Source organism: Scyliorhinus torazame, chromosome 2 (assembly GCF_047496885.1).
Source record: "Scyliorhinus torazame isolate Kashiwa2021f chromosome 2, sScyTor2.1, whole genome shotgun sequence".
NCBI classification, from domain to species: Eukaryota; Metazoa; Chordata; class Chondrichthyes; order Carcharhiniformes; family Scyliorhinidae; genus Scyliorhinus; species Scyliorhinus torazame.
The window spans coordinates 74,145,462-74,171,742 of NC_092708.1; the positions used below are offsets into that span (position 1 = coordinate 74,145,462).

Below are 26,281 nucleotides of genomic sequence, written 5' to 3' on the forward strand. Positions count from 1 at the left end.
GAAGGGCTAGTGCAAGTAGCAAAGCCACAGATGGAATAGTTGATGGCCTTCACCAAGGAAGAGTTCCGCCAGCAGAGGAAGGAGATGCAGTAGGATCACTCGAAGGACATCGAAGGGGCTGTGGCACCACTGAAGGGCTCGATGGAGAGGGTGGAGAAATGTCTGGAGGCATAGGGGTCGCAGATCCAAGAGATTGAGAGGGTGATGTCAGACTACAATGATCGGGTGGTGGCATTGTAGGTGGAGGTGGGGCTCTTAGGAGATCTTTGCAAGTTGAGAGCAAAGGTGGAGGAGCAGGAAAATAGATCGAGAAGGCAGAATCTGCGGATAGTGTGCCTGCCTGAAGGAGTGGAAGATACGAGTGCCTCGAGGTACATTTTGAGGATGCTGGCGGGGCTGATGGCGGAGGGGATGTTGGATAAAGCCCCTGAAGTGGACAGAGCGCACAGGCCTCTCAGGCAGAAGCCCAAAGCAGGGGAGACACCGCAGGCAGTGATCATGAGGCTCACAAGTTTGTGAAGAGAAGATTCTGCAGTGGGCCAGGGAGAAGTGAAACTGTGACTGGCAAGGGAACCAGGTTTGAATATATCAGAACATTGGAGCTGAGTTGACAAAACGGCATGCGAGGTTCAACAAAGCCAAGGCGGTGCTATATCGACGGCAGATCAGATTTGGGGTGCTCTACCCGGCAAAGCTTTGGGTGACGCAAGGCTGGGAATATTATTTTGAGACCCCAGAAGCGGCGAATGACTTTATAAAGGAGCATAAACTGGGGGTGAACTGAACTGAACAATTCTGGGAGACTGAGGTGCTTGCACTTTGAAGTAACTGGGAATACAGGTAGAGCAGGGGTTGGAGGAAGTGGGGGGCTTTCTTTGTCTCCGATGGGGTGTTTGTTTTCTTTCTTTTTTAAACTGCTGGATTGAAAAAGGGTAGCAGGGCGAAACATTTGTAAGATACGGCTGTCCCCATCCTCCCTCCTGCTGCGTGGGGCTGTGTTTTTCTTTCTGCTGGTTTATTCTTGGGAAAGGTGACCTGTGGTTCGAGATGAGTCTTTGTTCAGATGGGGGGAGGGGGACGTCAGCCGGAAGCCTTCTTCACAGAACAGAGAGGCGAGGGCAAGGGAGTCAGTGGGAGAAGCCTTTGGGAAGGAGTTGCCACGCTGGCAGGTAATGCCGGTGAACGGAGGTGAGGTGGGGAAGAAGGCCAGGAGAGGTAGCCGTAGGAGAGGGGGAGGTTGGGAGGGTGACGCGATGAGATGAGGTTGGAGAAGAAACACGGTCAGGGGTGGAGAAAGGGGCCATCTTGGATGGGCCAGGTATAGGGCGAAATTAATTGGGGTGGAGCCAAAAGGGGAGGATGGTGGACAGTAGAAGGGCAAGGGAGGCGGAAGCCCCCGATAAGGTTGATAACGTGGAAAGTTGGAGGGCTCAATGAACTCGGGTCTTTGTGCACCTTAGGAGCTTGAAAGCGAGGTGGTCTTTCTGCAGGAGACGCACCTCTGCATGAAGGACCAGGTTAGGCTAAGGAAGGGGTGGATGGGTGGGTCAGGCTTTCCACTCGGGGTTTGATTCAGAGTCGCGGGGAGCAGCAATTTGGCCAAGTAGGAAAACGGGTTTGTGAGCACGAAGGAAGTGAGGGACCCAGGTGGAAGATATGTGATTGTGAGTGGGGTATTAGAAGGGACGCCGGTGATGTTGGTGAATGTGTATGCACCAAATTGGGTTGATGTAGGTTTTATGAGGGGGTTGCTGGCAGCAATCCCGAACTTGGCCACGCACCAGTTGATTATGGGAGGAGATTTTAATTGTGTCCTAGGACCAAGGGTAGATAGATCGAGCCCCAGATCAATGGATAGGATACGAATGTCAAAGGAACTGGATGGGTTTATGGAAAAGATGGGTATGGTGGGCCCGTGGTGCTTCAAGAACCCAAGGAAAAGGGAGTATTCCTTTTTCTCACATTTGTACAGGGTATATTCCAGAATTGACTTTTTTGTGGTGAGCTAGGAGAATTTGGTCAGGATGGAGGGGCCGAGTATGCGGGGATAGTAATCTCGGACAATGTGCCCCATCAGCTGGAGATTCGGCTTAGATTGGGGCGAGAGCAGAGGCCGGGGTGGAGGCTCGATTCAGGGGATGTTGGCAAATAGAGGGTTTTGTGACAAAGTGTGGTCTGTGATTAAAGATTATGTAGTATTGAACCAAAATGGGGAAGTGTCGGCGGCCAATTTTTGGAAGCGCTGAAAGCAGTGGTCCAAGGGGAGATTAGCTTGTTCAAGGCACATGCGGATAGGAAGAGGGAGGAATATGAACAGCTAATGAACGAGATACTGGAGGTAGATAGGGAGTACCCAAGGGTGCCCACCAGGTAGGGATTGGGGAGGAGGAAAAAGTTACAGGGGCAATTTGATAGGCTGCCAACGGGGAGGGCCGTGGGACAGCTGCGCAAAGCAAGAAGGGAGCAGTACGAATATGGAGAGAAGGCGAGTTGAATGTTAGTGCATCAGTTCCGGAGGCAGGCTGCGTCCAGGGAAATATTGAAGATACGGACTGGGGGAGGGGATGTGGTGTCGGCGCCAGGGAAGATAAACCAGGTGTTTCAAGATTATTATGAAGGAGCTGAACAATGCGGACCCAGGGGTGGAGAGGGGGACATGGGATGGTTCTTAGACAAACTGGAGTTCCCACAGTTGGAGAAAGAGAAGAGGCAGGTGCTAGAGGAGCCCCTGGGGCTGCGGAAGATATTGGACGGTAAAAGGGGTATGAAGTTGTGGAAGGCCCTGGGGCCTGATGGCCACCCAACGCAAATGTATAAGGAGTTCGCAACGGACCTGACACCACATCTCCAGGAGGCATTTAATGAAGCGTTGGAGAAGGGGGAGCTGCCGGAGATGATGACACAGGCAACAATCACGTTAACACTGAAAAACGGGAAAGACCCGTTGGAATGTGTCTCCTATAGGCTCATATCGCTGTTAAATACAGACGTGAAAGTACTGACTCAGTTGGTGGCAGGAAGGTTGTGTCCCGGGGTGGCTGCAGAGGACTAAACAGGCTTCATAAAGAGCAGGCAGCTTTCTAGTAACATAAGGCGGCTGTTAAATGTGATTATGACCCAATCGGGAGCTCAGGTACTGGAGGTAGTGGTGTCCATGAATGCGGAGAAGGCATTCGATCAGGTGCAGTGGCGGTACATGTTTGAGGTCCTAGTAAGTTTGGGTTTGGACCAAAGTTTATGACATGGGTGCGCCTGTTATATTGGCACCGAGGGAGAGTATGCGGACTAATGACATGGGTTCGCAGAACTTTGAACGGCACGGAGAAACAAGGCAGGGGTGCCCGCTGTTGCCACTGCTGTTTGCGCTGGCTATAGAGCCTCTGGCAATGGCTCTTAGGGGGTCAGCAGAGTGGTAAGGGATTACGAGGACACGAAGGCAGCATCGGATGTCACTCAATGCTGACTATTGTATGTTTCGGACCCGTTGGAGAGGATCATAGGCTTGTTGAGGATGTTTGGGGTTGTCGGGATACAAGTTAAATGTAAGGAAAGGAAAAGCAAAGTGTTCCCAGTGAATGAGTTGGGTCGGCGAGCCAATTTAGGGGGGGGGAAGATGTCATTTAAGGTGGCTAGAGACAAATTTAGATACCTGGGGATTCAGGTAGTGAGTAAATGGGCAATGTTTCACAAATGGAATTTAACAAAACTGGTGGAGGAGGCTAGGAAGGGTCTCAAGAGGTGAAACATGCTGCACTTGACTTTGGCAGGGAGGATCCAAGTTGTGAAGATGAACATTCTGCCGAGGTTCCTGTTCATATTCCAGACACTCCCGATCTTTACACCAAAGGCTTTCTTTCGGAAACTGGGCACAATTATTTCGGACTTTGTATGGGCAGGGAAGGTGCCAAAGGTTAAGAGGACCCTGTTACAGAGGCAGAGGCAGCAGGCAGGGTTGGCGTTGCTGAACCTGCTACATTACGTTGTGTGAAAACCATGGTTTTGTGCCGGAGGGATAGATGGCACGTATAGGAAATGGGGAGGTAGGGCTGGTTAAGGTGAGGGATTTGTATCTGGAAGAAGGATTTGCCAGTATAGATGAATTGAAGGAGAGGGTAGAGCTCCCGAGAGGAAGTGAGTTTAGGTACCTGCAGGTAAGGGACTTTGCGCGGTAGGTTTGGAAAGAGTTCCTCAGGTTGCGAGCTTCACCCTGCTGGAGTGACTGCTGCTTCCAGATGTGGAAGGGGAGGGCAGGATTAGAGGCATATACAGCTAGCTGGGAGGTGAAGATTAAAGATAAGTAGCAAGGGGAGCTGAGAGGGGAAATAAACTGGGGAGAGTGGAGTGAGGCGCTACGAAGGGTAAATGCGACCTCCTCGCGAGTAAGGATGGGCCTGATACAGTTCAAGGTCATACACAGGGTACATATGACGAGGGCAAGAATGAGTGGGTTCTTTCAAGGGTGACAGACGACTGTGAGAAGTGTGGCCAGGACCAGCGATTCACACACATACGTTCTGGGGCTGCGGAAAGTTAGAGAGATTCTGGGCGGGAGTGTTTGCAGCGCCAGCATGGATACTGGGGGAGGAGGTTGGGCCAGACCCTTTGGTGGTGATATTTGTGGTATCAGAGAATCCACAGCTGATAGAGGGGAGGAAGGCCGATGTTGCGGCCTTCGCTTCTCTGATTGCCCAGCGATTAATTTTACAGGAGTGGTGGTCAGCAACGCCACCAGGGTAGCAGCCTGGCTGAATGATTTATTTGACTTTCTTTGGCTGGAAAAGATTAAATACGAGTTAAGGGGTTCAGCGGAGGGTTTTGAGGCAAGGTGGGGGATGTTTGTGACCATGTTTGAGGAGTTGTTCGTCGTGGGGCGGGGGGGGGGGTGCAAAAAGTGGAAAAATTTGTAGAAACTGTATAGTTGTGTTGGGAAGTTTGTTTCCCAAACTGTTAATGTTACGTAACTTTTCATATACGTTTGGAATAAAATATTTTTTTTTAAAAACTTGTCACTGAACTCTTGTGTGTTGTCAGTGAGATGTTTGTAGCTCTTTACTAGGATTGTAAGATGAGGGAATTTGCAACCCTTAGTCCTCAAGGGATAGCAGCGGCAGAAGAGGGCTCATCAGCAATTTGACTCTCTTTCCATCTTAGGTTAGGTGGATTGGCCATGCTAAAAATTGCCCGTAGTGTCCATAAGGGTTGGGAGGGGTTATTGGGTTGCGGGGATAGGGTGGAAGTGAGGGATTAATGTGGGTCGGTGCAGACTCGATGGGCCGAATGGCCTCCTTCTGCACTGTATGTTCTATGTAATCTATGTAATCTAGGTTTCCGAACAAAACATGCACTTTTGGATGAGAGCCCAGAGTTGGCCCACACTTACTTCACAGCAGTGTTTGCAACCTTGCATGGCGCAAGAAGCATCTAGCCTGGACTGACTCAATCTGTGATTTCTTGGCGAGCTTTAATTTGACAGAGCGTATTAGTAGGATACCTCCTGGAACCTCTCAGCTATTAGGGGTCACAGACACACCTCCCCTCCACCACGGTATCAGCAGGCTCATTTTCTTCTTTCAGCAGCCTTCTGCGATTCCTGCACCTCATCTTCAGAGGGAGTTTCCTCTTCCAATTCACTCTCTGGGAGAGTCTCAGCTGCCTGCATAGCCACGCTGGAAAGGGCACAGCAAACAGTGATCATGTGGCACCCCCTCCAGTTCGTATTCCAGAGTCACCTGAGCGGCCCAGACGTTTGAATCGCATCTTCAGAAAACCAATGGTCTGTTCTAGGAGGGAGCGTGTAGTGGCGTGAGCAGTGTTACACTTTTACTCAGCTAGAGTCTGAGGACAACGCACCAGTCATTTACTAGTGTTTAAGTGGTGTCATGAATTTGCCCAGCAACAGCAGTAAAATAAATTTAACAAAGCATAATTGGATGCAAGATGTCCAGCAACAAGTAGAAATCTGCCTAGAGATAGCAGCAGACTGTATTCAAAAAGCTCCAATGATGCGTGCCCCTCTCCGGTAATGAGTTTAGAAAATAAACCAATATGAATGGCTTGTGAGGAGAAAGTTTAAGGATGTTTGGGAAGATCAATGAAGTGTGCATATGTTAATGTATAAACGAGAAAATTGATAGGGGCAGACAGCCAAATACACCGATGGCATAACAGAAGAGGAACAAGGGTATAATTGGCCAGACAATCAGAAGCCAGGAAGGCAGTTAACACCTAGCAGCTCCAGAAAGCAGACAGACCATTTTCTAGCCACCAAGCATGAAAGGCCAAGTTTACCTCCAAGGCTCAGAGCCAAGGCAGCACAGAAAATCTTTGTAACAGCAGTTTAAAATATCTTCGCTGGACCAGGAAACTGTTTCCCAGACTGGAGTATCATCCCTGTATTGCATGATAACTCTAAGCTGGTTATTTAATTTGGATGTTGTTTGGGGAATAGGGGAAATCTTATGAAGTTCAAGTATTGTTAGTATATTTTGGAAACAGGGGTATGTTCTAAATAAACTCGGTGGGTGTTTAGCAATTCATATACCATAATTGTCTGAGAGTAGTCCTGTTATGTGTATTTGTCTTCAATAAATATTCTTTAATAACAACTGGACTACTTATTCTTACTGGGGTTTCACTTGTCTCCTCATATCAAGACAAAACAAAACTATCCACCCATAAAAATGAGTGTTCCAAGATTGGATACCGTCGCAGATGACATCAGCGTGCTTCATGACAGTGGATATCTTTTATCCCCAAGCAGCCAGCTCTACAGAAGTTCTGGTTCCTCAAAGATCCCAGGCACCTGGGAGTGACTGACTATGTGGGAATCATTGCAACTCTCAGGGAACCCTGCACAAATGTGACCCCATCGCAAGCACATCCTGCATGCCAACTGCACGTCGCTACATACTCTTATATAAGTTCATAAGATATAGATAGGAGCAGAATTAGGCAATTTGGCCCATTGAGACTGCTCCCCCATTCGATCATGGCTGATCTTATCTTGGTCTGAACTCCACCGGCCTGCCTGTTCTCCATATCCCTTCAACCCATTACCAATTAAAAATCTGCCTAACTCCTCCTTAAATTGACTCACTGACCCAACATCCACTACACTCCGGGGTAGCGAATTCTAGATTTGCAACCCTTTGGGAGAAGTAGTTTTTCCTCAACTCAGTTTTAAATTTGCTACCTGTAACCTATAATCCTTTCATTCTAGAATGCCCCACAAGAGGAAACATCAGCTCCACATCTACTTTATCCATACCTTTTATCAACTTGTATACCTCAAATTTGATCTCCCCTCATTCTTCTAAACTCTGGAGACTACAGGCATAAACTGTTCAATCTCCACTACGTCTTTCCTCAAAAAAAGGGGACTAAAACTGTGCACAATATTCAAGGTCAGGTCTCATCAATGCCTTGTATTGTTGCAACAACACTTCCTTACGGTTGATGAAAATTAAGGGTTGCTGTAATGAGTGCAGCCTATTGCATCCTGCGCTCATGGGAAGCCTGAGATAGTTGTGAAGACTATGAATCTCTGAGCCTGGCTATCCTCATCCAGAGGAAAGTTTACATAATGATGGGCCTACCTGATGGGGGCATCGGTTTTCTCCTTTATGCTATGATGTGTTTCAGACTGAAAAATAACAGCACAAGTCCCTAGTTGGAAAAACCCAGAGGCAAAAGAAATTGAGTGCTGCCATCATCTTCAGGGTCAATGGCAATGGGAAGCCTCTAAGCCCATGTGGCGACAAGTCTTCCTGAAGCATGGGGCAGACAAGATCATGGACAATCGTAGCCTTGCCCTACACTCGATTAGGTAGGAGAGCCATCGGGGGTAGACCGTGGATGTGCGAGTCACCTCTGCTGTCTGGTTCTCTGCTCCTGTTGACGCTCAGGTTCCTGCTAGCTATGTTCCCCAGACAGTGTCTCCTTGCCCCTGGAACTCTAGTATACAGTGTCACGATACCCTGGTATAGTGCGTAGTCAATTCCAGCCCCATTTGACCCAGAGTCATAACACAGTGAAATTTGATTTTATTTAAAATACCCAAGGTCCTTGGTTGAGTCAGTCACCAGGCTTGTAACTTTAAAACACAAGTAATCTTTTATTGTGTACAGTATTACAATTAAACGGATAGACAATGTAGCTGAATATCTACTACCCCTATCCCAACTCCTCCTTTCTAACTTGCCCCACTCTCTATAAACGCGACGCACACACACACACACACACGCACAGACAAACAGAGGGCAAAGGGTGGGAGAAAGAGAAATAAAATATTAATAAAATTAAAGTATAAAGGAACTTTGATGCACTGGGATAACTTCCAGTTAATGTCTTTCTGAAGTTCAGGCTTTCGATTTGGTGCTTCTTCCTTCTAGTCATGGTAATGTTTTCTCTGGCAAGGATGTCTACCTTCAGGAACATTTCAGGTTTAGCGCAAAGGATGTGCCAGGCACTCACTGCTTTCAAAACAATAGAGCAGTTGTTTAACTTCAGCAAGTAGAAGAAAAAGACAGCAAGCGAGAGCGTTCCTTTCTGTTCCAAAGTCTAAACGCTTCTGCCAAGCTCTCTCAGGAAGCATCATGCAGGAACAAATTCACTGACTGTTGTCAGTCTCTGGCCAACCCACTGCGTCCCTCCAAAGCTGGTTCTTAAGATCTACTCATCGCCTAAGAGTCTTGTTTCTTCTCTCCAAAAACACAAAACCTGGGAACACACTATCCTGACAAGTAGGCTGCTTCAATCTGGAGCCCACTGCTTAAAAGGCACATTCCGATTATGCGCCCATGGACCAAAAATAATAAAAATAAAATAAATGGGAACAAAGGAAATAACAGGAATGACTTTTAAAATAGAGGTGAGTAGCTTTGCATTACAGCGATGTGATACCTGGAACCCTGTGCACGCTGAGAACTTGTGAATTTCATCATTGAACAAATGTCTCTGAACTTGGCTTAACTATGAGATTTTGCTTGCTCTTGGTGAATGAATGGACTCCGTTTGGCCACTGACGAATGGCATTAATTATTAACACACGGCTCCCTTTCACAGATGGGATGGAAGAATTGATGCAGCCGTGCCCCTTTCACTTTCCGAGATTGCATTCTTGCCTTCCACTATGTAGCTTTGACGCGAGGCGTTGTGCCACTCACTTTAAAAGTGGAAAGTTAGAATTCTGTCTTGCTGCTATTTCCTGGGCACCAGAGTCTCTTTCCTGTGTAACTGACCTGGATCCAATCATTATGGTGGACATTCCCCGCCTCGAGCCCATGACCTGTGAGTCCCCCCCACCACAAATGGACCTGTACCCACTCCATATTGGAAGAGGTGTGAGGCCCCCCCCTCCCTCCAATGTCAGCTTCACATAATACAGGTGAGGTATTTCCTCCCCATCTGCAGACACCCCGTGTGACCATCACCATACCCTCTGCAGCCCAGTACAGCGCCCACTACAGCCAGGACATTGACTGCAGGAAGCCCTGCACATCAAGCTGTGCATTTTACCTTCAGAGCACATAGCCCTTATCCCTCCCTGCAGCTGGGGTATACCATGCTTCCATTGATTGCTCCTTCTGCAAGCTCACTGCTCATCGGTGCTGTCTCCTATCTCTGACTTCAGACTGTGGGGCCACATAGTCCCGACTATCTATCATCTGTGACTCCTTTCCATTTCGTAGCAGGAATGTCTGCACTCGGACTCCTGTCAAAACTGTCCCTGGCTTGGACTCGATGTCCAGGGGGCTTGGACTATGGTGTGGTCTATGAGCATGGGGAGAAAGCTAATAGAATGCTTGTGCAGCAACTCAGGAGGAAGGAGGCGGCCAGAGAAATAGGCAGGGTAGTGGACGGTATGGGGAACAGAGTGGATGACCAGTCAGGACTGAACAGGGTGTTTTGGGAGTTTTACAGCAAGCTCTATACCTCGGAACCCCCTGGGGAGCCGGAGGAGATTAAGTGTTTCTTAGACGGACTGACCTTCCCAAAAGTGGGTAGGGGGCTGATAGTTGGACTGGGGACCCCGATCAGAGCTGAGGAAGTACTGAGGGGCTTGAAGGCCATGCAGTCCGGTAAATCCCCAGGGCCGGATGGATACCCAGTGGAGTTCTACAAAAAGTTCTCGGAGATATTGGGGCCGGGGCCGGTGCTGACTAGGGTATTTAACGAGGCAAGGGACACTATCCCCGACGATGTCACAGGCTACCATTTTGCTGATATTAAAACGGGATAAAGACCCGGAAGCGTGTGGGTCATATAGGCCAATCTCCCTGATCAACGTCGAGGCCAAGCTCCTGGCTAAGGTCTTGGCGCTTAGAATTGAGGACTGTGTCCCGGAGGTTATCGGGGAAGACCAAACAGGGTTTGTGAAAGGCAGACAGCTGGTAGCCAACTTGAGAAGACTACTCAATGTGATCATGATGCCCCCGGAGGGCATGGAGGTAGAGGCAGTGGTGGCAATTGATGCCGAGAAGGCCTTTGACCGGGTGGAGTGGGACTATTTGTGGGAGGTACTCGGATGGTTTGGGCTCGGGGAGGGCTTTGTTGACTGGGTTAGACTATTGTACCAGGCCCCAAAAGCTAGAGTGAGGACGAATAGGACAACATCAGAGTACTTTAGACTACACCGGGGGGCCAGACAGGGATGCCCACTCTCCCCTTTGCTGTTTGCACTGGCCATGGAGCCGCTGACGATTGCCCTGAGAGCTGCAAGGGAATGATTAGGGGAGGGGTGGACCTCACGCGGACGACCTGCTCATGTACGTATCGGACCCGCTGGCTGGGATGGACAGTATACTAGGAATATTGAGAGAATTTGGCAGGTTTTCAGGGTACAAACTGAACATGGCTAAGAGTGAGATGTTTGTAGTGCAGGCGAGGGGCCAGGAGAACAGGTTGAAGGGGCTGCCATTTAGGATGGTTGGAGAAAGTTTCCGATACTTAGGGATACAGGTGGCATGAGACTGGGGCAGGCTGTATAAGCCAAATTTGACCAGAGTGGTGGAACAAATGAAGAGCGAGTTCAGGTGATGGGACGCACTCCCACTATCACTTGCGAGGAGAGTGCAGACGGTAAAGATGACAATCCTCCCAAGATTCCTGTTTATTTTTCAGCATCTCCCGATTTTCATCCCGCGTCCTTCTTCAAAAGGGTCAACAAGATTATTATAGGCTATGTCTGGGCGGGGAAGTCCCCGCGGATGAAGAAAGCGATGCTTGAGAGGAACCAGAGCGCTGCCGAACCTCAGTAACTACTACTGGGCGGCCAACATAGACATGGTAAGGAGTTGGATGGTGGGTACGGGATCTATTTGGGGTGCGGGTGGAGGCAGCTTCGTGCAGGGGCACCAGTTTGGCAGCCCTGGTCACGGCCCCCCCTACCGCTCCCGCCGGCCAGGTACTCCACCAGTCCGGTAGTGGTGGCAGCCCTGTGGATCTGGGGCCAGTGGAGGAGGCATGTAGGGGAGGTGGGAGCATCGGTCTGGTCTCCAATATGCGACAGACACCGATTCGCCCCTGGGAGTATGGATGGTGGATTCTGAGCGTGGCGGCGAGCTGGGGTGGGAAGAATGGGCGATATGTTCTTGGGGGGGGAGCTTCTCGAGCATGAGGTACTTGGAGGAGAAATTCAGACTAGTCAGAGAGAATTACTTTCAGTACTTGCAAGCGAGTGACTTCATAAGCAGAGAGGTCCCATCCTTCCCACCAAATGGGATCCAGGACAGAGTAGTCTCTAGGGGAGAGGTAGGAGAGGGGAAAGTCTTGGCTATTTACCGTGAACTTATGAAAGGGGAGGAGTCCCAGACAGAGGAACTGAAGCTCAAGTGGGAGGAGGAACTCGGCGAGGAGATGGATGAGGGGGTAAGGGCGGAAGCCCTGAGTAGGGTAAATTCAACTGCAACATGTGCTAGGCTCAGCTTGATTCAGTTCAAGGTTGTCCACCGGGCCCACATGACGGTGGTCCCGGATGAGTAAATTTTTTGGGGTGGAGGATAAATGCGCTAGGTATGCGGGAGGGCCAGCGAATCACGTCCACATGTTCTGGGCATGCCCAAAACTTAGGAGGTACTGGGAGGGATTTGCGGACTGCAGGTACTGAAAACTAGGGTGGTGATGAGTCCAGTGGTGGGAGTCTCGGAAGACCCGGGGTCCAGGAGGAGAGGGAGGCCGACGTCTTGGCCTTTGCTTCCCTGGTAGCCCGGCGACGTATATGCTCGCTTGGAGGGACTCAAAGCCCCCAAAGACTGACGCATGGCTCTTGGACATGTCGAGCTTTTTAGGGCTGGAAAAAATTAAGTTCGCCTGAAGAGGATCTGTATTAGGGTTCGCCCGAAGGTGGCAACCATTAATCGAATTCTTCGCGGGGAATTAAATGTCAGAGCTGGGGGGTAGATTAGAGTAGAATAGGAGGGATAAATAGGCGGGTACTGTTTATGAGAGAGGAGTGGTCTTTTGCACTATGTTTCTGCTTTGTGTTGATATTTGCACATTACTGCACACTGTAACTATTTTACAATGCCAAAAATACCTCAATAAAACTGTTTATTAAAAAAAAATGTCCCTGAACTTGAACGGGAGACTGGACATTGTTCCCGTTTCCAAAGAGGACTAAGAACAGTGACCTTCACAAACCATTGCAGCCCTGATCTCGTGTGAACCATGCTAACAGGCCCCCACTGCATACTGTAGAGCCTGCATTCTTCCAGTAATACATATGCTATCTCTTGGACATCCTTGTCCAGCTTCTCTCTACTTTCTATTGTTCATTCACCTCCTTTGCTTGCCATTGTGATCACTCATCCTGTTCTTGCACAGTCCTCCTTACACATTTCCCTCCTTGCCTTTTGTCAACCCACCACCACACCTAGCCTCACCTCTCACCCCCACCCCTGGAATGATGGGTTTCTTCAAAACTACTTTGTTTCTAATAGGTGTCTGAGTAAGTATATCTCTCGCATGTATAGACTATTCTATCTTACACTCTTCTTGAACATGACTGATGTCATTGTTACTCTTCTTGAACATGACTGATGTCATTGTCACGTCACCAAAACATCACCATAACTATTAACCCACTATTCTACAACTCTCCCCATGCCCCCACAAACCAAGTATCTTAATCTTGGGTAGAGCAAACCTGGGTCGAGAAGGTCTGCTTCTTCTTCATTGCTTTCTATTTCTGCACCTCCCAGCCTGTCTTTGAAAAGAACAGAGATTTATAATCTCCTCCTGGCGTTCAGCGATGGTGCCTATGACAAAGAATGACCCACCGCTCAATGAATAAACCTTACCAGCTACTGAATGGAAATCCATTGGTTCATCAATCAACTTTGGAAATCCTCCTTGACCGTGTACCTAGCTGTCCTGCTGTAGGGCCTTGTCTGCCATTTCCAAAATGCCCTGTACATGTATTTCTGCTCAGTAGAGCTGTGCTTTGATTGCTTTAAAGAGGGTCTCTGTAATATGTTGCCCTTGCAGTGTAGAGTAGTTATCTGACCCTGTACTTGAAGATTGGTTGTATTGTTGAATGTTGTCTAATGAAGAGATCTAGGGCAGTGGTTCTGAAACGTTTCCTTTATGGGGACCATGGATCGTCATCAAAAGCTTTTGTGGACGCAAGTCGTTTCAAACATTATTTTTTACATATAGCCTAGAGCTGACGGAAGTGGACTCAAACTGAACGGATATTAAACATGCAGCTATTTCGAATAGTTTATGATGCACGCTCACAAATACATTGCAGATTGTATTGCACAAGGATATTCATGAAGCAAATTACATTGCGATTAATAATGTAATGTTGGTTATGATACATACGAGGGACACAATTGCACTTCTTATTCCACGGACCACATGTTGGGAACCACTTGTTCAGGAGCTTGTATGGTTGAACAATAACTGCTCATCAATAACACATGACTGCATACATATATACAAGATACAATCCTGAGTAGGTTCTAACTTCATGCCAACTTCTACCAGATTCACCACTGCAATCTATAATTCCCACGTGACTCTCTATTTCATAATGTGACGAGCAGTTTTCCCAGTCCTACGTAAACCCTACACTCTCCAACACTCTTAATACTACACTTACCCAAGTGTATTTACAATAAGATTTACATGTTACCCAGTCTCTCCTACACACCACCCCCAAATCTCCAACTTTACAGGTGGCCTTTTCCAGATTCTTTTTCAAGTTTGGAGGAGTGGTAGTCTCAATTGCCTTGGGCTGACTTTGTTGGTCTGGAGTTGGGGTTGTAGTAAGGGTGTTTCAATTATTTGTGTTTCTACATGTGGTTCGCTCAAATGTATGATAAGAGGTTCACCACACATCTTTTGGGACTCATGGGAGGAAACCAGAGCACCCAGAGGAAACCCACGCAGACATGGGGAAAACGTGCAGTCTCCATATAGTTAGTGACCCAAGCAGGAATCAAACCTGCTTGAATCAAAGGCTCTTGAATTTGGTTTAAAAAGTTGATACTGGGTGATTGGATGAAGGGGGGGGGGGGGGGGGGGGGGGGGGGGGAGTAATGACAGGGGCCTTTACACTAATCTGGTGAACTGGGTCATGTCTCATCGAACAGAGAGATCGATCCCAAAAACATGCTTATGCCTCGACACTTTTGCCTCCATCTCCACCTGGGCCCTGCCTGATAGCAGGCCGCATTCGCTTCAGCCATAAGAAAATCCTGTCTGCCGGCACTGCCGGGTCAGAGGCAGGATTGTTATGCTGGGAAAATTCCTGACCCCAATTCTCACCTCCTATGATGAGAATCCAATCCTGAAGATCAGATCTCGCCTCCTGACATACAGATTGGTTTGGCTTCTCATTCAAAGTTTAGTGATGGATAATAATGGTAGGAAAATATAACGATTAGGCAAATGACATTCATCGAAACTTGAATAATGTCGAATAAATGTTCCAAAGAGCTTTCTGACTGCCCATTTTTATGGCCATGAATCTTTAAGTCTTGTCTTGTGCAGCAAACATTTTTTTTAAAACTCCAAAATAATGAAGTTAAGAATACATTAGTTTTGCAGAAGACAGTATGATAAGGCTAGTACTCACTGAGGTAAGCTCAGATGATACAACCCAGATGATATCGACAATCAACAGAATAATAATTCCAAGGATCATACGCCGCCTCTGAAGAGAACTGCTCTGAGAGCTCATTCGATTCATGATAAACAGCCACACCATTTGTAATCTGTTGAAAACAAATTATTTTACTGTAAATACCAAATATTTATTTTATTTGACTTTGACCCCCTCCCCTCTCTAATCTCCCTTTTGTTTGCTCTTTTACTGTGGAATTGTGTCTGTCCATTCGATCTTGGTTTCTCTGTTTTAACCCGTACATACCCACAACCCCAAACTGTGTTGTTTCCATTATCTCTTTCTCTCTCTCTCTTTGTCACTTATCACCATGATTGTTTACAGCTCTTCTCTGTGGGTCTCATATCTTTTTTTCACCTGGTATTTCTCTCTCCAATATTACTCCCTCGCCCATCCCCATTTATCTTTTCAATTTTTGTCTATTTACTTCCTCTCACCCTTCCTCACGTCGTCCCACATTTGTACTTTTATTGGCAATTTGGGCATACGGGATTACTTTTTTGTGAGGAAAATGTGAGCCCTTAACATTTTTTGCAACATCATTGTCAATTTGTCACATACCAGGAAACATGCTTGTGTGTGAGAGCATGGGTGTGACTGGTTTAATTAAACTGGTGATAGTTGGGCTGCAATGTTCAAAATATCAATAAAAGGAGGTGTGAAGGCAAATGGTTGAAATATTGATTAACGATGGGGGCAGGGAAGCAGCTTGCCCAGAAGCAGATGAGAGAAGTGATTTTATAGTTGACTTGGATTTCAAAGGAAACATATATGATGTGCAAGGCAAAATATAAGTTTACTTTATAAATATAGTGGTCATAAAGTAATATAAAAAAGGTTGATCAATTCTGGGTAGAGGAACTTTTCAAAGGATTGTAGAAATAAACGAGTGGGAAATCAAAGGGGAAAAAAACATATTTCTAGTATGTTGTATGGGGCTGTAAGATCTTGAGCGTGGGCTGAAGCCAGACCTGCGAACACCAGTTTTGCTGCCATCCATAGAAAGGAGACTTTGCGTTGGATTTCCCAGAGAGTAACAGAGTATTATGTGGTAATGTTCACTGAATCACAGAAAACAGTGCAGAAGAGCCCTACAGCTCATCGAGCTTGCACAGACACATGACTGCCTACCTAATCCCATTTGCCAATAGTTGGCCCATAGCCTTGAATGTTATGATGTGTCAAGTGCTCATCCAGGTACTTTTTAAAGGATGTGAGGCAACCCGCCCCTACCACCCGCCCAGACAGTGTATTCTAGACCATCACCACCCTCTGGGTAAAAAGGTTTTCCTCACATCCCCCCTGAACCTTCTTCCCATCACCTTGACCTTGTGTCCTGTCATGACTGACCTTAATCCTACATCTTTTAGGAAATGTTTGTAACGTACTGTTAGTTGTATAAAGATGTTCTTGCGTCTTTAAATGTTTTGTTTCTTTATTTTGAAAGAATATTTAAATTTAATCGTTAAAACCGTCTCAAGTGGTCTGGAATTTACTTATCTTGACTCAGATAACTCCTTGTAATATATCAATTGCAAATAGATGTGGCAGCTTTTTTTAAGTTTGCCGTTAGGATTTGGGCAGCATGGCACTGACCATCTGCAATCCATCTGCCGTGTCATAACACTTGACTCATGCAATCGAGGATGAAGGGACTAAAGCACAAGCTCTGTCAGGTCATGGTACAAATGGAGCTTAGTTTTGGGAGAAAGTGACCTGCAAATGGGGGCACAGGACAGTGTGAAGGGCTTAAGGCTTAAGATGACCTGTTTCAATATTTAAGGGACATTTCAATTCAGCTTACGAACAGAAGTAGGTAATTTAGCCTCTCAAGCGCGATTCAATGAGCATGACCGATGTACAATTCCAGGTACTCTATTTTGTCCCCTATCCCATAATGCCTTGGCTGACAAAAATCTATCCATCGCAGTCTTAAAGTTACCAATTGATTTATCAATTGCCAGTTTTTCCAGATCCAAACTTCCACTATGCATTGTATGTCGAGGTTTTTCCGAATGTCACTCCTGAAGGGTCTGGCTCTATTTTTTTCACTATGATATCTAGTTCTAGACGTCCCAACTAGCCGAAGTAGGTTCTCATAATGTATCCTAGATGTTCCTAACATCTTGAAAAATACAATTACATCGCCCCTTAACTTTCACAGAATACAAGTCCAGCTTGTGATATCTCGCCCCATAAGCTAACCGTTGGAGTCAATCCGAGACCAATATCCTTCCTCGAGATGTGCTCAAAACTTCCTGACTATTCCAGGTGATGATTAATCAAAACGTTGTATAGCTAAAGCATCCCCCCCCCACCACTTTTGTGTTCTATTCCTCTAGATATAAAATTCAGTACTGAATAAGCCTTTTTGATTATTTACTGTTCATGACATTTTAATAACTTGTGTACCTGGATTCCCAAGTCACTTTGAGCCTCGACTCTTTCTAGCTTTTCACCATTGAGAAAACATCCTGTTCCATACTTTTTGGGAACAAAGTGGATAATCTCACATCTGCATGAATTGAAATTAAACCATTTGCTATAGTTCTACCCAGTCAATTAACCTATCAATGTCTCTTTATAATTATACACTCCCAGCTATACTACTTATATCATCAGTAAATCTGGATACATGGCTTCTTATGCCATCATCCAAGTTTTTAATAACTAAACATAGAAACAATAAAGTGAATAGCTGAGATTCCAACACAGATCCTTAAAATACTAGCCACTACGCTTGTCCCTTGCTAAGCCACTTCCCTAACCTGGTCAATAATTTGCCTTCAAGGTAAAGGCGAAATGGGACCAATATTAGAGGAGAGAACCGGAGTGAAGGGTTGCGGAGGGTGAATTCCAGATGGCCGTGTGCGAGATTGAGCTTTATCCAGCTAAAGATAGTCTTTTGAGCACACTGCACTAAGGTTATGACGAGTAATTTTTTTGAGGGGATGGAGAATACGTGTGAGGAATACGCAGCTCAAAGGGGCCCGCACACCACACACACACACAATGTTCTGGTCCTGTTCTAAGCTGGTGGGCTTTTGGAGGTACTTTTTCAACACCATGTTGACCAGCGATTCTAAGTATTGAGCTAGAGCCCTGCACTGGTGGCTGTTTTTGGAGTCTCGGATATGCTGGAGCTTGGGAGGGATGCGGGGCAGGTGTCCTTGCCTTCGTCTCGTTGGTGGCGCGAAGGCGGATCCTGTTGGGCTGGAGGTTTACGACACCGCCGAGCGCTTCGGCGTGGCTAGGGGATATGATGTTTTTGCACCCTGAAAAGGTCAAATACACCATGAGGGGGTCGATTGAAGGGTTTTACCGGAGATGGCAGCCGTTTACACTGTATTTCAGAGAATTGGTCACTGTTAGCTGTTTGGGGAGTGGGGGGGCGGATCTTTTGTTTCACAGGTTGGAAAGTTGTATCAGGGATCTGTGTTTGGTTAAGGGTTATTGTTTGTATGTTTTGTAATTTTGTATAAAATGCTAAATATTTAATGAAAGAATTTCCCCAAAAAAATGTCTTCAATTCTATGAGCTTCAACCATCCATAACAATTTGAGGGATTTCATCAAAATGCCTCCTGAAAGTTCATATAAGTAATATCCACAGACATTCTCTTGCCACTGCTTTAGTCACCTCTTCCAAAAATTCAGATTCATCAGAACGCCACATACATTTTAACACATAACGCCACATACATTTTCATTTCAAAGCATTCAGTCGCCCGATCCTTAATTAATAGACTCGAGCAAGCTCCCAACAACAGTTGTTAGGCTGACTGCTGGTTTCCCTGTTTCAATGTTCTTAAATAGTGGAATGACCAACCTAAAAGGCAAAATTCTCGACTCGAGAAAACTTTGAAAGATTATAGTCTGGGTATTGTAACATTTTCACTAATTTAGTTCAAAACCCTGGGGGGGGGGGGAGAGAAAGAGAGAATCTAGTTCTGGGAGTTTTGCACTCTTCAGCCATTCATTTCTCCATTACTATCAGCTTGCTTACGTTAATTTTATTGAATCTCTATCCGTAATTGAAAAACTGTTTCCTTGGGATGTCTGGCATGCTGACCTCTACTTCTACTGTAAATACTGGATGCGCTATCACCACCATTAGCAGTTTTCAATGGACCCACATTCTTCTGACCATCTTCCAATTTCTCACACAAATTATAAAAATAATTTGGGTTAATTTTGACATCCCTTACAAAGACTTCTGTTTTTACATACTCCCATGTTGTAGCTTGGTCATCCTTAGCTGCTCTTTAGGTCTTTCCTAGTCACCAGGATCTATGTTAAGGACTGGCATTTTTATATTCTTTTTCTTTCAGCTTTACGTTGTCTCTTAGTCCTATAGTTGCTCATGGCTTTTTTTTTTGGCAAGTGCCCTCAGGGGTATAAAATTGTTCTGTATCATGTTAAATTCCTTTTTGAACACCCCTCTTATGTCATTTTATGCATTAACCAATTTGTCCACTTTATCTTATTAAAGTTAGCCTTTCCTAAATTTAGAAATTAAGTGGTTGTTTCACATTTTTCCCTTCCTAACACTGCACTGAACTATCATATTATGATCACTATTTGATAAATCTTCACACATCAATAGGCTGTTAACTCAATCAATACTCATAATTAACTCTAAATCTAACATGGCCTATGCCCTTGATGGTTCAAGCACATACTAGGTTTAGTTTGTTAGTGGCCATTATCAACAAATTATATCAGTAGAAAAAAAACATGGCTTGTTTGTCATGTTCAGCAGAAGGAGATCTGCTACTCAAGGATTCAAGGCTATAAGTGAAAGTCAGCAAACTGGTTGGGGTGAAGGAGCTGTGTAGATGGGAGTGCAGGTAATATAAGGATAGAATATTTCAAAAATAGTCAATTTAAAAAAAAAAGAAAACCTATCCAGAAAAGGAAAAGCAAGATAATTACAGAACAGGAAACATTTTAATTTTATGCGGTGTGATCTTGGAGGATACAATGCTGAACTTAAATTTAGAAAATCTGAATGACAATTGCTGACAGTGTGATCAAAAATCACAACAGGAAATTAGTTTTTGGTGGCAAGAAGTGCACTGCATATGATCACTTTAAAAATATTAATAGATAGTTAAAGGTATTAAAGTGGACAAATCTCCAGGTCCGGATGAAATGTGCCCCCGACTGTTGTGGGAGGCCAGGGAGGAGATTGCCGGGACTCTGACCCACATTTCTAATTCCTCTCTGGCCACGGGGAAGTTGCCGGAAGACTGGAGAACACTTAATGTTGTCCCACAATTTAAGAAACACTGTAGAGACAAGCCAGGGAACTATAGACCAGTGAGTCTCACATCAGTGATTGGGAAACAACTGGGGAAGATTCTAAAGGAGAGAATCCATCTCCACTTGGGAGAGGCAGGGTTTGATCAGGGATAGTCAGCATGGCTTTGTCAGAGGGAGGTCATGCCTAACAAATTTGATTGAATTTTTTGAGCATGTAAATGAGGGTAGTGCAGTTGATGTAGTTTGCATGGATTTCAGCAAAGCCTTTGACAAGGTCCCACATGAGAGACTTGTTAAGGTGGCAAATGCAGAATGGATGCAGGGGTGATTTGTTAAGGTGGATTCATAATGAGCTTAGCTGTAGGAGACAGAGGGTGATGATAGATGGCTGCTTTAGTGTCTGAAATCCAGTGACCAGTGGCATACCACAGGGATCCTTGCTGGGCCACTTTGTTTGTCATTTATATAAATGACATATGTGGGGGATAGGATCAGTAAGATGACATAAAAATCAGCCAGGTAGGTAACAATGAGATTGGGAGTCTTGGAGCTGTATAGAACTTTGGTGAGGCCACTGCTGGGGTACTGTATGTAACTTGGGTCGCCACATTATAGGAAGGATGTAATTGCACTGGAGGAGGTGCAGAGAAGATTCACCAGAACGTTGCCTGGGATGGAAGATTTAAGTTATAAAGAGAGGTTGGATAGGCTTGGGTTGTTTTTTCTGGAGCAGAGAATACGGAGGGGTGATCTGATTGAGGTGTCCAAGATTATGAGGGACATGGACAGGGTGGACAGGGAGCAGCTGTTCCCCTTAGTTGGAGGGTCAGTCATAACAAAGAACAAAGAAATGTACAGCACAGGAACAGGCCCTTCGGCCCTCCAAGCCCGTGCCGACCATACTGCCCGACTAAACTACAATCTTCTACACTTCCTGGGTCTGTATCCCTCTATTCCCATCCTATTCATGTATTTGTCAAGATGCCCCTTAAATGTCTCTATCGTCCCTGCTTCCACCACCTCCTCCGGTAGCGAGTTCCAGGCACCCACTACCCTCTGCGTAAAAAACTTGCCTCGTACATCTACTCTAAACCTCATGAGGGGATACAAGTTCAAGGTCAGGGACAGGAGGTTTAGGGGGATTGAAGGTAAAACATTGTGATACAGAGGGTGGTGACAGTGTGGAATTTACTTTCTGGGAGGGTGGTAGAGATGGGTTGCCTTACATCCTTTAAAAAGTACCTGGATGATCACTTGGAACGTCATAACATTCAAGGTTATGGGCCAAGTACTGGCAAATGGGATTAGGTAGGCAGATCAGGTGTTTTTCATGTGCAGTGCAGATTCGACAGCCCAAAGGGCCTTTTCTGTGATGTATTATTCTGTGAAATTGATACATTCACTATAAGAATTGGCAAACAGGGAGGCAATTGAGCAAGGTTTTCCCCAGGTAGAATGGGCTACAGAGTTCTGAAGATTAAATTTATACAAAAAGTGTGAGAAACGAGGCTGGCAATGAAAAAAAATCAGGCCTGCAATGACAAAGACTTTGATATGATCAAGATGAAACCAGGTGATGGACTCAATATGGGACTTGGAAGTTCAATTGGATTCAGGATTGAGCTTCAACAGGTATCCAAGAAAGGAATGAGATCAATGGATAAGACAGAGTATCTGAATGTTAAAAATTCCAGCTTTGGACTTACTCATATTAAGCCTCAACGTTCTGGCTCACCCATGGCTTGGCAGCAGACGGAGAGTAGTGGTTGCAATATTAATTTTATTGGCAGAGCAAAGTTAGATATTGTGGCATACAAATATAAACTGGCACCACGCTTAAAGTCCAATGTTGCTGAGGAGTAGTTTATCTACGCCAAAAAGGAAAGGGTCAGGGATGAAATCTTGGGGGACAATAGAGGTGACCATGCAGGCACGGGAGGAGAATTCATTGCAGCCAAATATGCTGACAGACACTGTAAGGTTGGATAAAGCCATGTGAAGCAAGCATGATGAAGGTGGATCAAAGAAGATAAATGTTCATTTAGGATGATATGGTCAACATTTCAGTAGGTCCAGAGAATCCAAGAGGAGGAAGATGAATAATGCACTGTGGTCACAGTAGCACAGAAAACTGTTGGTGACTTTGACTAGGACAGATTTAAATATCTAAAATTGGGAGTGATGGGATAGAGTTGGATGCCCATGACACATTCTCAAACCATAGCAAGGAAATATTGTTTGGCGATGGGGAGAAATTGGATAAGGAGAAGGGGATAAAGGGTTAACATTTTAAAGAGTAGGGTGATTCCAGCTCTGAAAGAAATGAGAGAAACAGTGTCCGAGAAATGGAAAAAATTAACATTGCAAACATCAGGGTATGGAAGTTGAGAATTATCTTGTAGGATCTTGGACTGTGCATTATGACTTTTATGCTGGACTCAGAATTAATTATCTTTGAAATGAAATGTAAAGTGCTGCGAGACTCTAATCTGCCGTGTGTGTGTGCCCTCCTTCTGCTGTGTGGTTGTTGGGAGTGCTTTCACCCAGTTCTGCTTACATTTCTATACTGGCATGAAAAAGGATATGGTGCAATGTTGGTAGCATGGCTTGGCAGTGAGACTGGTTACCTTGCTTCTGACAAGACAACAATGTGAAGTCACTTCAGTAGTTAATCCAATACAGCTTTAGCATTGCAATGGGTGAAAATGAAAATGAAATGAAAATCGCTTATTGTCACAAGTAGGCTTCAAATGAAGTTACTGTGAAAAGCCCCTAGTCGCCACAACCGGCGTTTGTTCGGGGAGGCTGGTACGGGTAGTAAAACTGCAGTTCAGTGCAACTTCAAGATGAATGTGTCCCGAGAGCATTTATTGTTTTAATGTTAGTCGAGAGCTAAAGCCAAGATTTACATATTGATGAGCTCCCTTGTTGATAAGACTGTAGCAAAACCCGAGTATAATATAAATTCAAGTACTTCTTTCTTTTTAACTATTTGAATAAGTCAAGCCAGATATGCACTGTCCGGTATCTAGTAAAATACTATGTCAATGAACCAATAGGGAATATGACGGGAGAGGTAATTCGTGACTCTTGGAGAAAGTTTTTGAAGCACTTGATGGTAAAATATACCGTGTTAAATTATTCATGGCATTATTAAGTGGTTATCACTCAAGGTGGACTGACAGCTGCCAAATGATTTTATAATAATCTTTATTGCCACAAGTAGGCTTACATTAACACTGCAATGAAGTTACTGTGAAAAGCCCCCAGTCGCCACATTCCGGGGGCTGTTCGGGTACACCGAGGGAGTATTCATAATATCCAAATTATCTAACAGCACGTCTTTCGGGACTTGTGGGAGGAAACCAGAGTACCGGGAGGAAACCCACGCAGACACGGGGAGAATGTGCAGACTCCGCACAGACAGTGACCCAAGCTTGGAATCGAATTGGGACCCTGGCGCTGTGAAGCAACAATGCTAACCACTGTGCTACCGTGCCGCCCAGAAATGAGGAGCATTAGATGTTTTTGCCCGGTTTTGAACTGGGGATCTTTCGCGTGTTAGGCAAATGTGATAGCATCTTTCTCATCATCCAGATGTATTAATCGGAGTACAAACTTAATGATGAAACGGCCTTTTTCAGCAATTACTTTCATTTAACACATTAATCATCTTTTACCCATGATCTGGAGATGCCGGCGTTGGACTGGGATGAGCACAGTAAGAAGTCTTACAACACCAGATTAAAGTCCAACAGGTTTGTTTCGAATCACTAGCTTTCGGAGCACAGCTCCTTCCTCAGATTCACCCGAGGAAGGAGCTGTGCTCCGAAAGCTAGTGATTCGAAACAAGCCTGTTGGACTTTAACCTTGTGTTGTACTAGGTACTTAAACATTTTCTCCACACCATATTAAATCCTACTTGTGCTTCAACTGCATTAAACAAACACAAGTTAATTCAAACCAAATTGGTTTCTCAAAACAATCCAGAAGGGGAGAAATTGCAGCCCTCTGAGGAAAGGGCAAGGGAGTGGAACTAATTGGAGAGCTCTTTCAAAGAGCCAGCATTGGCATGCTGAGCTGAGTGGCCTCCATCTATGCTGCAGTATTCCATAATTGTATGTGTTCTGAAGAAGTGTGGTTCGCAGGGTTTCACAGCAGCTCTTTGCAGGTTTATCCAACTATCCTGTCACATCATAATGATTTATAGCATGGTAGCACAGTTGCTTCACAGCTCCAGGGTCCCAGGTTTGATTCCCGGCTTGGGTCACTGGTTGTACGGCGTCTGCACGTTCTCCCCGTGTTTGCGTGGGTTTCCTCTGGGTGTTCTGGTTTCCTCCCACAGTCCAAAGATGCGCAGGTTAGGTGGATTGACCATACTAAATTGCCCTCAAGTGTCCCAAAAAGGTTGGGTGGGGCTGCTGGGTTACAGGGATGGGGCGGGGGGGGGGGGGGGGGGGGGGGGTGGCTTGGGTAGGGTGCTCTTTCCAAGGGCTGGTGCAGACTAGACGGGCCGAATAGCCTCCTTCTGCACTGAATTCTATGATTCTATGACAATGTATTTTCCATTCTTATGTTTGATGTAATTTTTTTTTTCAAAGCAAGCTACTTACTTTGAGCTATAAATTTCAAAGCTGATACAACCATCCTCGGACTAGCTACATTTATATACCTATTAATTGCAGTCGTTTAAGGACAGGACAAGTCAGCTGCTAAATATTACAACTATACTCCAGCAGCAAACTATCCGTGAACAAATTCAAAGGAATTCTGAAAGTAATTTAGAATCATTATATTTTCAAAAAACGTGTTGCAGCAAATATTAAACAAAATGCAATTTTCAAAAAATTGTTTTTCAGATGCGAGTGTTGTTGACAAGGTAGGCATTTATAGCCTGTCCCTAATGCCCTTGAGAAGCTGATGGTAAGTCACCTTCTTGAACCGTTGCAGCTCATGTGGTGTTCGTACACCAACAAATGTTGTCAGGGAATGAGTTACAGTTTTTGTTTTTACCGAGCGATGTCAATATGGTTAGTTCAAATAGGTAAAAAGAATATATTTTTGTTTAGATGTACCTCAAATACTTTTTCATAAAGCCAGCTTCGAGTCTAAATGAAGATTTTTTTGTTCCTTCAGTCTCTTCTCCACACCATATTAAATCCTATTTGTGCTTCACCTGCAGTAAACAAACACAAGTTAGTTCAAGCCAAATTGGTTTACAATACAACAGAAATTCTAACTTCCACTGAGACATATGCAGTGGCAGTAAACTATTACCCTGCGATTGCACAATTGCCAGGGTAGATTTTGGTACTTGAAACATAATGCTCCAGAGCAGTGTTTTTAAAGCTTTGTTCTTAATCACTATCCATTAGTGCTTGTGCGTTGAATTTATGACAGCATTGAGTGAAGACAGGACCAAACATGCCTGTGATGCCCTCCTAACGTTCACTGTCCTGGGTCACAAATGGAGAATAGTTACTCATGAGAGATACGGGAGGACTGCCATCTGAGTGCTGAATTTGGGTGCATTTGAGTGCTATAGTGAGAGTTTGGTGAGGAGAGAGCAAGGCGCTCCTTTCATTTCATTTCCTCAAAGAGCGAGAAGGGAGCCAGGGGTTTACAGAGAGTGCAGCTGACTGGGAGCAGAGTCGGAGGGCGGAGTTCCAGTTGGCCCACAGGGCAGCTATATTCTGTAAGGTAAAAGGGGATGGAGGCTAGGGCAGTTGCATGCTCCTCCTGTAGGATGTGGGTGGTGAGCGATACCACCGGTGTCCCCGCTGACTATACCTGCGGGAAGTGCACCCAACTCCAGCTCCTCAGAGACCGTGTTAGGGAACTGGAGCTGGATGAACTTCGGATCATCCGGGAGGCAGAGGGGGTAATA

The 26,281-nt window shown here is 45.5% G+C and overlaps 1 protein-coding gene across 8 annotated transcripts in view; it reads right to left on the reverse strand.

Annotated features, from left to right (window-relative positions):
- The window catches only part of LOC140388542 (solute carrier family 35 member F5-like), a 191,310-nt gene that overhangs the window by 147,038 nt on the left and 17,991 nt on the right, over positions 1-26,281 (reverse strand). For 7 of the 8 annotated variants that reach the window (XM_072472938.1, XM_072472957.1, XM_072472920.1 and 4 more), the window contains 2 exons: positions 25,470-25,570; positions 15,083-15,221 (listed from right to left, as the gene is read on the reverse strand). In XM_072472938.1, the coding sequence (XP_072329039.1) occupies positions 15,083-15,221; positions 25,470-25,486 (156 nt within the window). In that variant the 5' untranslated portion in view covers positions 25,487-25,570. The remainder of the gene's footprint in view (positions 1-15,082; positions 15,222-25,469; positions 25,571-26,281) is intronic. The other variant, XM_072472980.1, reaches the window with a different exon arrangement.